This window comes from Ceratocystis lukuohia (assembly GCF_044167205.1).
Source record: "Ceratocystis lukuohia strain C4212 chromosome Unknown Supercontig6_pilon, whole genome shotgun sequence".
NCBI lineage: Eukaryota > Fungi > Ascomycota > Sordariomycetes > Microascales > Ceratocystidaceae > Ceratocystis > Ceratocystis lukuohia.
Window position 1 is genome coordinate 776875 of NW_027263525.1, and position 16442 is coordinate 793316.

At 48.7% G+C, this 16442-nt stretch overlaps 3 protein-coding genes across 3 annotated transcripts; all 3 read left to right on the forward strand.

Moving 5' to 3' along the window:
* Nucleotides 1-1895: 1895 nt before the first annotated feature.
* Nucleotides 1896-3415, forward strand: HOO65_060192 (Elongation of very long chain fatty acids protein 3; the record flags this gene model as incomplete). The annotated part of the gene is made up of 2 exons (XM_071003866.1): nucleotides 1896-2657; nucleotides 2759-3415. The coding sequence occupies 2 exons, from the start codon at nucleotides 1896-1898 to the stop codon at nucleotides 3413-3415; spliced, it is 1419 nt and encodes a 472-aa protein (XP_070857542.1).
* Nucleotides 3416-4139: 724 nt separating this feature from the next.
* HOO65_060193 (Homocysteine S-methyltransferase YbgG) lies at nucleotides 4140-5321 on the forward strand (the record flags this gene model as incomplete). The annotated part of the gene is made up of 1 exon (XM_071001073.1): nucleotides 4140-5321. One exon carries the CDS (start codon nucleotides 4140-4142, stop codon nucleotides 5319-5321), a length of 1182 nt encoding a protein of 393 aa, XP_070857543.1.
* A 6006-nt stretch (nucleotides 5322-11327) lies between these two features.
* On the forward strand, nucleotides 11328-13367 carry HOO65_060194 (putative amidase; the record flags this gene model as incomplete). Its single annotated transcript, XM_071003766.1, has 4 exons — nucleotides 11328-11611; nucleotides 11689-12116; nucleotides 12216-12285; nucleotides 12383-13367. The coding sequence occupies 4 exons, from the start codon at nucleotides 11328-11330 to the stop codon at nucleotides 13365-13367; spliced, it is 1767 nt and encodes a 588-aa protein (XP_070857544.1).
* Nucleotides 13368-16442: the final 3075 nt, after the last annotated feature.

A 16442-nucleotide genomic window follows, 5' to 3' on the forward strand; every position in this document is an offset into this window, starting at 1 on the left:
TTCTTGAGATTTCTGTCGCATTGTTTCTGACCAGTAGTTCTCGGATTAAAACCTTGAACCCGACGTTGTCCTTATGCAGTCTTGCGAAGATGCTAGTAGAAAAAAGAGAACGAAAAGGAGAGAAGGAAAGCGAAAAATGTGTTGTTCTGGAAGTCCGGAATAAAGATCGGGTTAAGCTTAAGCCGAGGGAATTCTGTCTCAACAATGTATTTTTAGGCGGTTAGTCCTTATAGTGGGGCATGGGAGTCTACAGGCGTTTTTAAAGGCTCAACTAGGAGGATTTCACAAGAGAATAGGGCACTTACAGTGTAATAACAGTGTATGCACAGTACGAGTGGCTGCTGAGATTCGCTCTTTTTGTTCTTGGGCGGTGGGGGCGGGGTGCAGGCTAGCAAACCTCATGCACTCTTGAGAGCTGTTGGGGATGATCAGAAGGTTATGGTAGGATCTTTTGCGTGTTTTGCGAGGCGAACAAAACGAGCTGTTAGTAGGATTAGCAGTATAAGACTGCCGCTCTTGCCAGTATGAGTGTGGGAAAATAAAAATAAAAGAAAGAAAAAAAAGAATGCGCACTAGAAAGTTTGGGTAAATGGTGAACAGGGCGCGTACGCACACTGGAGGCTTCCCAAGTTGTTGAGCTTCAACCCATTCAGCATAGCAAGGCTTGCTTTGCTTAAGCTCTACTTAGCCCGGACTTACACAGGCAGTCTTAGTCTCGGCTTGACACTAAGCCGTTGCCGTCCTTTGTTGGTGCGTAAACGCGTAAATCGCCCTTTTGGGTAACTACCAAGATCTAGAAACCTTGTCCGGGGTTCTTTCCTTTCACAAAAAAGGCGGCTCTACTTTGCGTTTAGACGACAATTGCTTTTTCCGAACAAAGAACCCCAACAAAAAAAAAAAAAGAAGAAAGGTACGCACGCTGTACACGGATGGAATAGGGTGTACATATGGACAACGTACAGATATCATACAGTTATTTCATTGGTAGAATAAACAGGATTTGGCCACTCACCGACCGAAATTCAACATAGCAACAAGCGGTCATGCATTTTTCTTTTCCGGGTTTCCGGGGCGCGAATTAGTTGTGTCTTTGGCCCCTTGCTCCTATATCAATGTTATGGCATAGGAGGAGACCATTGTGTAGTGATCATTGAACCATATGGCAAGACCACAAACGATATAAAACAGGCAGGTAGCACATGGGCAAAGGGCAAGTAGACAGTGAGTGTTTCAACGAAACTGCAGTTTGCCTAGACTGTCTTGTGCACCTTCCGCCCTGTGTATGTTGTGGGTATAGCTGTTTGCGTACTGCGTTTCGTCTCTTTCCCATTTGAAAAAGAAAAGAACTAAGCAGCAACGAGAAAAAGGAAGAGCAAAGGAAGGAGCTGCCAAACAAGTAAGGTACGGCAAATGGAAATCCTATTCTACCAGCCAGCTCCCCCAACAAGTGGCCAAGTGAAACGACAGTGATTAGGAAACTACGACAACTGCCATACATAGAAAAAAAAAGATCAAAAGCAAAGCAAGAACCGACTGAGCAAGGCAAAAAAGAAAAAAAAAAAGGGCCTGGGCCATCCGATTAGGCCCGGCTCCTGCCCCTGCAAGAGGGAAGCATTTATTTGCTGTGACTTTATTCCATTATTTATTTCCTTTTTTCTCTTAAGCTTAGAAGAGCCCACAAAGCTTCAATCTGTTTCCTTTCCTTTTTCCTTTTCTTGAGGTAAAAAAAAATCTTTCTTTTCAATCTCTGTACCTCTGTTTGTCCCCGTGACAAGACTTTTTGTTAGTAGTAGTGCAGCCAAGGGAAGTACCAGGTTCTTCTCTGCCTTTTTCAGTTCTCTGTCTTGCTCCCTATAGACCTCCCTCCTCGGCTAGGTCAGCCACCCTCATTTGCCATGGACACCCTACCTTTCACCTACCTTATCAGCCCCTCCTTCAAGCTCCCGTCCGGGGCCGAGCCCTTTGCTGTGCCCCCGCCTCCGGCCGGTAGCTTTGCCCATGCTCCACCCTTCGACATCCCCGAGTCGTGGTGGGTCTCGGTCCTAGATGCTCGTGTACCGGTCACTATTGCCGTTGTGTACGCAATCACTGCCAAAGCTCTGACTTCGTATAATCTGTCTCGCAACAAGCAGCCGTGGGCCATCAGCAAGACTCGGGCCTTCAAGGTCTTTGTCGTGCTGCACAATGTCTTCCTGGCCGTCTACTCGGCCTGGACCTTTGTCAACATGGCTGGCGCTATGCACAGAGCAATTGCTGGCCCTAATGGCCCCAACGGTATCACTGCTACCATCGACAGCTTCTGTCAGATCAATGGCGTGCCTGGCTTTGACGGCGGCGTGTTCTTTAACGAGGAGACCGGCAAGTATGCTACTCTGGGCAACAACGCTGGCATTGACCCCGCTACTGGCCGCCCTAGCCGCTATGCTACTGGCCGCCTCTGGAACGAGGGTCTGGCCTTTTACGGCTGGTGGTTCTACCTCAGCAAGTTCTATGAAGTCCTTGATACCGTCATTATACTGGCCAAGGGCAAGCCCAGCTCTACTCTGCAGACTTATCACCATGCTGGTGCCATGATGTGCATGTGGGCAGGCATCCGCTGGATGGCGCCTCCTATCTGGCTGTTTGTTGTCTACAACTCGCTGATCCACTCCTTGATGGTAAGAATATATCCCTATTCATCAGGCCGGCCATGCCATGGCACTTGATTGGCATCTACCATTTTCATGCATGACAGACATATTAACAACATACCTTTTAGTACACCTACTACACCGTTACCGCCTTCAACATCCGTGTCCCCATGGTCATCAAGCGCAGCCTGACTACCATGCAGATCACTCAGTTCCTGGTCGGCGTTGTTTGCGCCATGTCGTACGCTTTTGTTGCGTACGCTCTGCCCATGACCGTGCAAGTCGCTGAGACTGTAGCTGCTGCCGAGCCACAGCCCACCGCCTCTATGGCTGAGGCCAATGACAGTGTTCTTAGCACTCTCAAGCAGATGGTCATTGGTGTCATGACCAAGGCCGCCGATGTTGCTGCTGCTGCTTCCTCTGCTGCTGCCGTTGAGTCTTCAGCTGCCCCAACAAACTATCGCACTGAAACTGTCTATGTCACTCAAAACTGCGTGAACAGTAGTGGCGTCCAGTTCGCTGTCTGGCTCAATGTCTTCTACTTGGCGCCCTTGACGTACCTCTTTGTGAGCTTCTTCATTGCCAGCTACACTCGTCGTGGTCGTTCTGATGCTCGCAAGAGTGGCAAGGTCCAGGCTGCTGAGGTCCAGCTTATCGACGTGCAGCGTGCTGAGAAGGCCGGCTGGGAGGCTGCCAAGAGTGTTGAAAAGGAGGTCTATGGCCAAGACGGCGCGTCAAGCCCTAAGCGGGCTACGCGTTCAACTCGCTCCAAGGCCGCAAAATAAGCGGATATTGTGGAGAAAAGTGAGTCGATTCGGGGCCCAGCCCGGGCTTACCGTTAAAAAGGGAGAAGATAGCCAACACTATGTTTGGCACAAGTTGAGCAAAGCTTCTAGGCCTTAGGACTGCCCTTTTTTTTTTTCCGTTTTTTCAAGCACCTAGGCGCTAGGCCTTTTATGAAGCAAAGCTAAACTTGTCTGTATAGCTGTATCTTGTGTTATGGGGTTTCCATGTTTGTTCTTGATTTATGTCGGCGTTGGGTTATCATGTCATTTTTGTTCATCCTCTATTTATTTTGGTAAAAAAAAAACACTCTTTATGAATCAAGGCTTTGATGATATTTGAGTTCTTTTTTCTCCCCAATAGCCTATATCTCTCGTGTTTTTCCGTTATCACGGCCTAATTGTCGCAGTGGCTTATTTGGTTAAGTGAGGTCCGTCCACGGCCTTGGCTGGGTTGGCTGAGTCATCAAGCTAAGCTCAGATCAAGCTAAGTAATGCATAACGATGACTAGATTTTCATTTAAATCGGTCGTTTTCTTCATTCAGAACTTTTCCTGTCACTTGATCATCTTCCTCCGCGATCTGCTAATCGCTGTCATCCATCTTTTACAGATCGTCGCTGTCATCCCAAAATCAGAGTTTATAACCCACATCGTTGGTTGCCACTTGCCACTCACCACTTACAACTTACAACTTTATTTACATAACCCTAAAGCCTGCATCCATCATGCCCTGCCCTATTTACATCCTCGATGGCGGCCTCGGAACTTCCCTTGAAGACGAATACGGCGTCAATTTCTCATCCTCTGCCACCCCGCTTTGGTCCTCTCATGTAATCCTCTCCGATCCTGCTAAACTGAAGCAGTGCCAAGCCGACTTTGCCGCGTGCCCTGTCGATATCCTCACGACTGCCACATACCAGCTATCGGTCGAGGGGCTTTCCCGCACCAAGACAGAGGAGTTTCCGGATGGTTTGCCAGAGGACAAGATAGAGCAGATGGTGGACACAGCCGTCGAGGTGACGCTCGACGCGGTGCGGTCCAGGGGCCATTCCAGGCCCGCACTGGCTGCGACGGACGAGGGCCAGGACCAAGAGGGCGGCTCAACTGTCCCTTTCCCGGTCCCTGCGATTGCCCTTAGCTTCGGGCCCTACGGGGCTAGCATGGTGCCTAGCACTGAGTACTCGGGCAACTACGATGCGGATGGTTTATCAACACCGCTTCTTGCGGAGTGGCATTCACATCGGATTGAGCTTTTCCTGCGCAGTGCGCGGGCACGTGCAGTACCACGTTTCTGGGCGTTTGAAACAATCCCACGTCACGAGGAGGTGTTAGCATTGCGGCGTGTGCTGGACCATCGGATGCTTGAGGAGAGCAAAGGGGAGGACGGCATAGGGAAAACAAATGGCAAAGAAGACTCCGGCGTGCACCCCCACACGTGGATCTCCTGTATTTTCCCCCCGACGGCTGCTTCTGTAGATGGCACTCCCTGTCTTCCCGATGGCACGAGCGCATTTGATGCTGCCTGCTACATGCTTTCGCGCTCTCACGGAGCTACGCGCCCATGGGGTATCGGCATAAACTGCACCAAGATTATGCACGTGTCGGCACTTGTGCGTGCATACGCAGATGCTGCCACTCATCTGGTTGCCACTGGTGAGCTTGACGCATGGCCGGCGCTGGTGCTGTATCCCGATGGGACTAATGGCGAGGTGTATAACACCAGCACGCGGGCGTGGGAGGCTTCAAAGGAAGGGGATGGGGAGAGGGAGCACTGGGAGGTGCAGTTGGCGAATATTGTGAAAATGGCGGTGCAAGAGGGGCAGTGGGAGGCTGTAGTTGTGGGAGGCTGCTGTAAGGCAAGCCATCGGGACATCCGACGGTTGGCAGAGGTACTGAAAAGAGAGTAAGGGAGACGGACTGCTCGCATTTCGCTGTTTTGTGCAAGTGCTTTTGTTTTATTTCATTTTAGATATATATACGTTGTTTGAAATTCCTTTTAAGGCATATAACATGTCCTAGAGTGTGCTAGTGCCCTGGTGCTATTCGAGTTGGTGACTGAGCCTATCTAGCACAAGCGGTGCTAGTAGCATAGCGTAGCCGTTCATTAGCTCCAGAGCTTTTGGGGACCTTACTAAGCCTTCATTGTTGTAGCCATCTATCTCTGCACGCACTAGTATTAGAGAGATGTTATTGACAGAGTGAAAAAAAAACAAGACGGGGGAAGTGGCTCAGCTCACGTCATTCCCCATTGACTATAGTTTCGATGTCTTAGCGTGCTGGCTCCTGCTTTTATACTGCGATCCTTTCTTGCGCTGTTTTTGAGTATCCTCTGCCTGCGCCTTGTTTTGATATACCGCGGACAGTCTTTACAAGCTAGTGCAATACTTATGAGCTCGGTAGGGAAAATAGGGGGCCTGTTATAATGTTCACTATAAACGCTTTATCATACATGCAATCATTGTCTGTCATAGAGTACGAAGCGCTCGAGGGGGGGGACTGCGGCAAGGTTACACAAGGGTCAAAAGACTACCTGTGGAAGTCTGGAAATTTGGCTCCGTGTCCACGGGTAAAACCTTGACACAGAATGGAACAGATGGTCGATGTTCAGTAGATTAGAGTAACGAGATGCGCATAGAAAGGAGTTTCTCCTCCAACCGTGTATAGGTTGAAGCTGCAGATGCAGAAGCCCGGGGTTTAGATTCTGGGCTAGAGGCTCGTTGGGCGCAGCTGTACAATGTGGATATGCTCAGACGGCCTGTCAGTGGTAGGAAATAATAGAACTCGGCAGATGAGCAGACAATTGCACCACACCACGAGCTGGCGCAGGCCATAATAGCTCAAGACTTCCGAGACACCTGTTTGGTTGGCAAGATCTACTGCATTCAGGTCGCGGGATATAGGGAAGCTGAAGGGGGCGAGGGAAAAGCCCCGCTGTTGTTAGCTTGCCTGAAGAGTAGCTATAAATGACTTGGGATACTTTCTTTTCGCCAACTAGAACGGAAAATGGCTATAGCAAGGTCTTTCACAGACCTATCTCGGCAGGTTTGAGGAGCAAACTGCTGCTCAGACATTTCAGGTCTAAGAAGCACTCGGGGTTGTCGGGGTACGGACGCTTGGGCACTTGGAAATCGCTGAAAACCCTAAGCTCAGGGAAGATAGCTACATTGGTATGTCGAGGTGGAATGCCGACGTAGACTCCAGAAAACACCGAAGTTCTCGGAGGGGGGGGGGCTGGCACTGACTAAGGGGGGATTATGCACCTCCATACTTACTTGCAACTGGCCTCTCTGGCCGGGATCAAGAGGACTACACGTCGAGGCAGTCTTGGCGCCGCCTGCCTCCTCTAGCCACTAATGCCATTCGTGTTGTCGTTCACACCTACAAATACTACAACCACAGCCTATCCGCCTTTCATCTGCTTTTCCTCCACTAACTAACAACGAACTAGCGTAGAATCATGGGGAATGACGACGCGAAGTTCTCCATTGCCATCTATTTTCTATTACATCTAATATCATTTTATTACGTCAGGTTGTAGGTATGAATTCAACCGGGAGTGGTATGATATAGGGATCTTGGCTTTTGCCATCTTTGGTAACAGCAAAGGAATTGAGCCAATCAAAGGATAGTAGTATTATCTAATTCGTCTTTGGGCCGGACACCCGGACGAAAGCCGCCGTACTTTGTGGTATTGCTTCTACACCTCAAAAGGTCTCTCGCTTTACTCTAGCTCCCACATTACACCAGCTCCCACTTCACGCTACATGGCCTACTTGCATCGCCCCCAATTCGTGATCCTATTGTTCTGACTTGGCACCCCTGAATACGTGACGTAAATGATGCGAGGCGGATTTAGCCGTTCTACCCTGCTAAAATCATCAAAATGGGCGTTCACCATTGGCAGCGAGTTTTATGTTTAAGTATAGCTACCATAGCATAGAGAAACGTGGATTTTGCACTAGTCCTACCAGCCAGCCGAACCCCAATGACATGAAGGATTTCTATGTCGATCTCACCAAGCCACTGCCAAACTTTGGGGGCTATGCAACTGCCAATATGCTGTGCGATAAATACGAGCCTGCATCCACCAAAGTTCAACCTCCATATTGCACGCATGCAGCAGCGGCTCTATGAGGGCTACAGCTGTATATGTGCTTTCTATGATTGAGCGGACTTGGCTTCATCTAGATAACAGAGTCAGCGCCAACAGGCTATGAGAGATGGCCTAAAGACGAGATTAAGGTCTGCTCCGTGCAGGACAAGTTAGAGAATGAGTGACTGTCTTGAGGCGTATGTTGGAGACAACAAGAATATTTCTTCAGACACTCATCGTGGCAGGAAGAAGAAGAGGTATTAAATGGGCAGACTATCGCGATGAGAACTGGTAGGCGGCGTGTGTATTTTACACGGCGGTGTAGCTATATCTCATTTGTTATTTGACTGAAACCCGTTTTAGAGCGCTAATAACAATTGTTTGATTTGAAAATAGTTTGCCGACCCCTACATAGTTAATATACACCCCCATGTGGCTTTGCATGTTACACTCTTGTTCCACCGCCAAATCCGAAAAAAAAAAAAAAAAAAAAAAAAAAAAAAAAAAAAAAGAAAAAAACTTACCTAATACCTGCGTTAAACCGGCATTGTCAAGTCACTAGAAATGATCACAGCTTCCTTTTGTCCAAGGCTCCTCATACATCAAGCAAAGGTCATGTGTAGTGGAAATCCACCCTGAGCATTCGAAATAGGGGCGCGTCTCAAGCAACAGCATTTCTGAGAGAACAGCTATTCCCTTAAAAGTCCAAGGCGCTGCTGCGCTCATGCTCTGTTGACACACTAGTAGCAACAGCGACCGAAGAACAACTTGCCGCCGCCATAAGAAAGCCCGTTTCTGCAGTCATTAGCCTTTCTTGTGTTAGTCCTATTTAATGCGGAGAGCCTCTTGATGACATCTCTCTACTAGATTTTCACAGCCACAGATTTGTTTCGGGCCACGCCCCTACCCACCTCCCATGATTCTGTCAAATCAAGTCTCTTTTTATTGGATTAATTGAGGTAATGTAGCTGGCTACTGATTGCATCGGCAGCTAAGCACCAAGCGATTCAAGTACTTTTGTGACGGATATTGCCACGGCATATGTGTGGTACATGCCATGGAAGCATGGCAGCGAGTGGCCCAACTCGGGAGAACCATTAAAGAGGCTGTTGGGCTCTGACTAGAATATGATGGTATTCAATGTCTAGGGAGTGTCCGTAAAACAGCACAGCACTTGTAGTGGCAAGGGATTTTTTAATCAAGTTGCATGGCCAATGGGTGCTATAGCGGGACTGAAAAAAGGGTCGAGGGACTACAGGTGGCGCTCGGGTCAAGCTCATGCCTGTTTGATATTACAAAGCAGTGCAATTTGCCGTACTGGCTTCATTCTTCCTGTTACGGGTAAGGCGCAGTGCTATGATACGTATATAGTCTTTATTGATTGATGAGGAGGGAAAGGAGTCTATCTAGAAGGTTGTGCTGGTGAGCAGGGTGAAATACTTTACTTACCCCCTCCCCTGTGTTTCCGCCCACCTTCACCGCCTTCCATATTCAGTACTAAACTGCAATACTTCCCCAGTTTAGATCTTTATTTACCTGTTTCACTGGTAGATCGGCTAGCCGTTCTTCGTGTTGGCGGAGGAAAGGACAAAATGTGTCGTGGGGCAAAAGTAGATGGAACGGAGGGTTTTTTCTTTTTTTCCAGTTTTCTCCCGTATGGATCTTGGCTGTTAGTACCAGGCCAGCCTAAGACCTACTACCGTAGGACGCACCAAAGAAGAGGAGAAAATAGCAATGGGAGTTTCGTGCCTGTTAATGCCCAGATTAGGGTTTTCAAAGCAGCCTGAGAACTGGCAGATATCAACGCAGTCGCCGTTTACTGCGGATATTGCCAGTTCCCCGTTCTAGCCAGCAGGTAGCACACGTCTAAATCCCCATCAATAAGGCCTTGGGGGCGGTTCTAAGTCTGTCATACTAATGCAGCACCACAATCGTTAGCTCTTTTCTTCTAGAAGTTCTAGCTGCATTCTAGAACATGGCTAATCTCCACTTTATCGAACAAGGCAAGAATACCGAGTACTATGACCGAGGGAATCCTTTAAGTCCACCGGCGTTTAAGGTGGGGATTTATAGTGCTCCACACCACATGCTCCACATGTCCTGTATCTCATATTTCTTTATTTCTTAGTTCTTTTTCATTTCCTTCCATCCTGAGCCTCATTCGCTTCCTACTGCATTTTATACGTCTTCAGCCACAACTAATAGGATTCAGTCTAGTTCCTATTCCTAGTTTGCGCGCATGGAGCGTGTATCTAATCCGCCACGCAAAGTATAGACCGCCAAGAGCGTCTTATCTTGCTCACAATCAGCAACTTTGTGTGAGAGTAAAACTAGTCGCGGCTTTTCACGTGACCTCATATTTCTAGTAAGCATCTTCCAGCATTCAATGAATGCAGATATTAAAGATTAAGGTACTAATTGCCCTGTACACGGTATTATATACAGTGTTACTCATGGCCCTCGCATGGGTAATTAGTGATGGTGGCTCTAACTTGCAGGATCGCACAAGGAAACTAAAGACAGTCGAATTAAGCAGCACGGTGGAATTTTGTAGCGCAACTAAAGCGGCGGGCGGCTACGCTACATTCGCCCGTCGCCTTCTTTAGTATTCCCTTCCACTGCGAAAAGGGCTGTGAAACTGTGGAGACAGGGTAATGGCCTAGAAAAGAAAAGTTACCTGTCACCTGCGTTAAGATGCGGTCGAACTTAATATACCATGCATAAAACTCACCCTAGTGAAACTATTTAACAGCTCAAACGTCCGGCACTTGGTCCGGGGGATCAAAAGAACGGGCAGGGCAAAAACAGTCGCCTATCTTGTAACATTCTAGAAGAAGCATAGCCACGTCCGCGCTGTTTGTTTTCCAGTTAGGATTTAGAGATTAGTCACCTATTAACATGAGCATTGTCAGAGCCAAAAGGCCCTTCCCAGAGGCGGAGTGTCCATCTTGTTGCACCCAAGCCTTTCTTCTTCTGCCTGGCTAATAAGAATTCTTACGGGCCTTTAGGTCTTGTTACCGGCCTTCTTGCCCTATGTGCGATGGGTTTCTAGCCTTGACTGTAACCCGTCACAGGCCATAGGTACCTAATCTCCTATTCAAGTGTGAGCCATGTGTTAGCAATGCCCAAAGTCAAGGCATGTGGACCCTTAATATCTCTCACATAGCATCACCGCGCTTATATTGTTTGCAAATAACATCTCTTAGCGCATTGCCTACTATTATACTCTCGTTTTACGCGATCAACAGATTTTCAATCATAATATTGGTGAATTAAGCCCGTGTGGGTGGCCTGGACTTCTTGTCATTGCCGTTTCTATTACCTTTTCCTTCCCCTCGACTACGCCCCAATCTTCTCCGTTGCCTACACACATCATCTACAAAGCTTCTTATGCTATGTTCCGTATGTCTGCTAGGCGTTTATCATCCGTACTTTATCTACACCCTGGTGTAATGATACAGCGTTACGCACGCCCACCTCAGATCTTGCCCCATCCCTTCGTCGCCTATCTCCAGCTTCACTACGTGCTCTCTGATTGCTATACGCACATATGTATATATATATGTCATTTCTCGTGCTCGCAAAGGTTTCTTCTCCTTCTTGTCCATCCTATTCATTCACTCACTTCATTGTCTTTTCGAAGTCAGTTCATCTCTTCTTTCACTCACTCACTTAGCCGTATTTCTAAAATTTGTTTTCCTCATCTGTCTGTCCCCCTCTTCCAGCACAAAATCTTGTGTCAACAACTCTATTGGCTTCGTTTATTCGCTCAACAAATCTGTTGCCCAAGATTTAGTTCTCTGTTTTTTTTCCCCACAACATGCCATCCCTTAGTAAAATCGCCGCCAGCACCCTACAATTTGCTGCATATACTGTTGCGAATATGGGAGCAAACTGGGTATCAATAGATGATGTCGCTATGCTTCCCCAGCAAACGCATATGAACAAGCCTGAGCTGTTTCCTATGCCTGCTTGTGGCGACTTCATCCTAGAAGAGGCTACTATCGACCAGATGCAAGAGGGCATGAGCAATGGGACTATCACGTCTTTCCAGCTTACTGTCTGCTACCTTCTTCGAGCCCAACAAACTCAGAACTATATCAAGTAAGTCTCACAGTCCTAGCACTAGTACCAGCCAAGCCACTGCCTTCATTAGCTAACCATTATTCCTTTCCGGCAAGCTCTGTCATGCAATTTAACCCCGATGTATTCAATATCGCTGCCCAGCTGGACTTCGAGCGTCTCAGTGGCAAAGTTCGCGGCCCCCTACATGGCATTCCATTCCTTGTCAAGGAAACGATGGCTACTAAAGACTCCATGGAGACCACAGCAGGAAGCAATGCTCTTCTAGGAAACGTTGTTCCTCGAGATGCTTTTACTGTTAAAAAGCTCCGTGAAGCCGGAGCCGTCCTCCTCGGAAAAGCCACCCTCAGTGAGTGGGCCGATGTCCGCTCCAGCAAGTACTCAGAAGGATACTCGGCTAGGGGTGGGCAAGCCCGCACTCCCTACAATCTGGGCAACAACCCTGGTGGTAGTAGCACTGGCAGTGCTACATCCGTGGGTGCTAATGTCATTCCCTTTTCCTTGGGAACTGAGACTGATGGCAGCAGTAAGTCAAAACCTTTCCAAATTTGTAGGAACGAGGTGCAGCCATAGCTATACAGCAAACAGACGGTAAACAGCTAACCCATCTTCCCCTGATCTTTAGTCATCACTCCTGCTACAAGAAATGGTGTTGTTGGCTTCAAGCCTACTGTTGGTCGAACTTCCAGAGCTGGGTAAGAAAAACTGATACTCCTCCCCCTGTATTACCTTTCCAGCCTCGTCACCAACGTAAACTAACATCTTTTTCTTTTTTTTTTCCTTCTTAATCAGTGTCATTCCTGAGAGTGAGCATCAGGATAGTATCGGCACCTTTGGCCGTACCGTTAGGGATGCTGTCTACGCTTTTGATGCTATCTGGGGTATTGATAAGCGGGATAATTATACGGAAGGCCAAAAAGACTTCATGCCCAAAGATGGGTATGTCCCCTTCCTCTCCGACAAAACAGCCCTTAAGGGTGCCACCTTTGGATTGCCCTGGGACAGCTTCTGGAAGTACACCCCTAAAAACCAGATCGACGGCCTTATGGCAATGATCAAACTCCTTGAGGACGCTGGCGCTACTATCATCAATGGCACTGAGATTCTCAATGGCGACGAATTTATCAGCAAGCCCTGCTGGGACTGGGACTACGGCACTAAGCTGGGATACCCTAACAGATCTGAGTTCACTGTTATCAAGGTTGACTTTTACAACAACCTCAAGTCTTACCTTTCCGAGCTCACCAACACCAACATGCGTTCGCTGGAAGATATCATTGCGTACAATAACGAAAACCTTGGAACTGAGGGTGGCCAGCCAGGAGTCCACACCGCTTTTCCTTTGGGCCAGGACACCTTTCTTGCTTCTGCAGAGACCAAGGGCGAGCAGACCCAGGAGTACTGGGAGGCCCTCCACTACACCCAGACCACTTCCCGCAATGGCATTGATCACGCTCTAAACTGGGAGGGCAAGAAACTCAACGGTCTGCTTGTGCCCCCCAGCGTAGGCCAGTCCTTCCAGGTTGCTGCCCAAGCTGGCTATCCCATGGTCACTCTCCCTATTGGTGTCGAAGAGGTCACCCACATCCCCTATGGTATTTCGCTTATCCAGACTGCATGGAAGGAGGACGAGCTGATAAAGTACGCTTCCGCCATCGAGGATCTGCAGCTCACCACCCCCGGATGGAAGTACAAGCGCGTTCGGCCCCAGTGGAGAAACTACTTGGCTCGTAACATTCCCGTGCCCTCTGAGAGTCAGTATGTTCCCAGTGAGTGAAGTGGTCGTTACTGATGGCATGGATAGGGCGTCTGGGCCATCTTTTGTGGAGATTGACATGATATTGCATTTGATTTGATTTATAGAATATAGACTTGCTGCACGTATAGTGCAAAGACATTGGCTTTTGAACATTACCTCTTTAATTTCTTTACAAATTCCAATATGTTGTGAGATGGATACATGTAAGAAAGCTATTATCATTACAAAATACATCGAAGGCCTGATAGTTGGAAACCGTCCGAATGTTTAAACTTATAGTAGCTCAATATCTGTGACTACTGACCATTAAATTGAATAGTGGTGTAAGTGGAGGATAAGTATTGTGGGGAATCTGCCTTCAGTCGGGTTAACCCTGGGTAAACCCGAGCCTGAATACTCCAGCTTAGTTGACGAGTGACTTCAAAAGTGATATAACTGAATTCAGTAGGTTGTTCTGACAACAAGTGTAATTACTACATCGGTGACAGCCTGGAGTTCCACATACTCCTATGGCAGATATTCAACCTAGTACAGCAAGGGAAGCTGCAAATAAGAGTAGACTTTAGTGCGTAGAAATTATGACTAATCAGGCCCTAAACCCGGCGACAGCTACATGCGCCGCCCCACATCTTCGATGCGCCGTCCCCCCTAGTCTTCCTCTGCGTTACCATGTGCCAGCTAGGTACTTACTCATACCAAGCACCTACCTAATGGGGTTTGGCTGTAGAAGTCAAAGATTTCACATTTCAGAATCAAAGAGGGGAATGATGGTTGAGGCTGGCAACATATATATTCCTTGGGATTGACGGAGAGATACCCTGACCCAGTACCGTTCACCACAGGCCCTGAAAACAGAGAGTTTAATACGAGTTGGAAAACTTCACCAGGGTAGAATTATAGCGACATTTCAGTACGACTTTAGCGAGCTACTTAGAGACTTTTATCATGTTCAATAATCCCGCCGCGGGCTAGAAGAAGAAAGCCTCCGCACATGAGTGATTCAAAGACGGAGCCGGAAGCATCAGCAGCACGCAGCTTAATCTTGGCGAGGGCCAGCCGGAGAGACCGATGGCGTCCCCTTCGCGAAGGCTCCTAGATCCCTCCACCCACGAAGGCAATGCTGATAATCTCCTCGCCGGCAATCCCCTCGGACCCCGGTTCCAGAGAGCTCCACAACCAACCGACGAAAGGACGGACGAAAAAATATCTCTGAGAACTTGAAATAGTAAGCAGCCAGTCCTATCATACCAAAGCAAGGGTTGAACAGTGACCTTAAATGTGATTATTGACTTCGATTTAGTAGCAAGATCTAGCCTATGAGATAGACGCCGGAAATACGGAGAGCACCCCCACATATGACGCTACACAGCCCTGAGAGAACCCTAAGGACTCATGTAGGCTGATCTTGACGATTCGATGTATTGAAGTCCAAGTTCAGGGCCCCTTAAACTGCAGCAATCTCAATGCTGGAGGTCCTGTGGATCACCGAATGCTCAATGATGAAGGCAAACACCCCTTACTACCCGTGGCGATAAAGGGGGTACCAGACGAAGACGAAAAACTGCATCTTTGCAACAAGATATGAAGTTTGAGGACAAGCCGGCCACGCGAGCAGCGACTAGACGCAGGAAAATCTCAAACAAAACATAACGTCAAGCGTCTCGAAAAACCAACACTTCTTTGGTCATGCATCTGCTCGGCGACGTTACGGGTCCAGATCCTGCCTGCCAATCAGCTTTTCTAGAGCTAAGCTTTATGATCCGCCTTCCCACCTAGGGGGTGTGTTCCCGATCTCATCAATCTCGGACCAAGAAGTTCCTGGTTTTTTCATTCGTTTGCCAGCTCATTTGGTTACTCTGGGGTTGTCAGTGTACAAGTTCAAACACTCTGTCTGTGATGGATGACGCAGGCGTGGTAGACCGGACACGCCAGCCTCGCAAGGCTGCGACCCTCCCCACCAGAACCCCACCGACAAATCGACAAAGAAAATGAGGGTCAGCTTCAGCAAACTGCTGGTCACTGTCTGGGGTGAAGCGAGCAAAGAACGCGAGGCCATGAGGAGAGGCACGTTAGTCTTCATGTACGCGCTAGACCGGTTGGAAGCAGACCCGGGGCTGGACGAGGAAGACAAAACTGCGCACTTGGCAGCCGATAGCTTCATGAAGGAAGTCAGGGCGTGGTCCCAAACATCCCCACCACCATCAACGCGGTGGAGAACAACGAGCTGGTCTCTAGACGAACCTCACTAGAGAATGTTAGGGATGAGGTTTAGGCAGTTTTCGCGGGACGGTCAAGAGCCTAGTTTAGAGAGACTACGAGCGGGACCCGACTATGCAGGGCCTCCATGTAGCAATCCACAAACCAGAGAAGGTCCCCCATCCCAGTACAACGGATTTGCGTCAGCTGTGCTCGGAATGGCATCTGATATGGAAGCACATCATTAGCGACGGGCTAGTAGACATGCTAGGACAAACTCTAGGGCCCCCGGGCCCAAATCCTGCCTCCACCCCAGCCTATTGACTGGCAGCCTTCCAACATTCCCCTCAAGCCCATCAGTCCCACGGAAAGGAAAAGCTTGAGACAGTCCAACTCGTGCTTTCGTTGCCGCAAGCCTGAACACCGGCGATGGAACCGCCCCCCCCCCCTCCCAGCCAGGGTCGGCCTGTGACAACCCATACTATAGAAATTCCTCCCCTGGACACTACTACTGCCCTTCCCCCTGGGAATCAGGGAAACTGAAGGGCCTAGATGAGCGTCGCCATCTAGTGCCCAAAGGAGAAGCGATCGCCAGGGAAAATATGGGAGCAACGGTTACGTATATAGATATAACTTTGAATAGAAATATCTTGGCCTGTGCTTTTGTTGATTCCGGATGTCTTTGTCGTGCTACTGTTTCCCACCTCCGGCGCCCTGTCCTGGCGTGACCAAGACCTCCCACACAATCTCTCTGACGACCGACTACAATCGAAGATGCATCAGGTGCTGGGCCCCTGTGGTAACGATTTTGCCATCACTGCAGCCGTCTTGGCTAAAAACCCGGACAAAGACCCACAAGACATGGAAGTCTCCACACACACCAAACTTCCTTCCCCT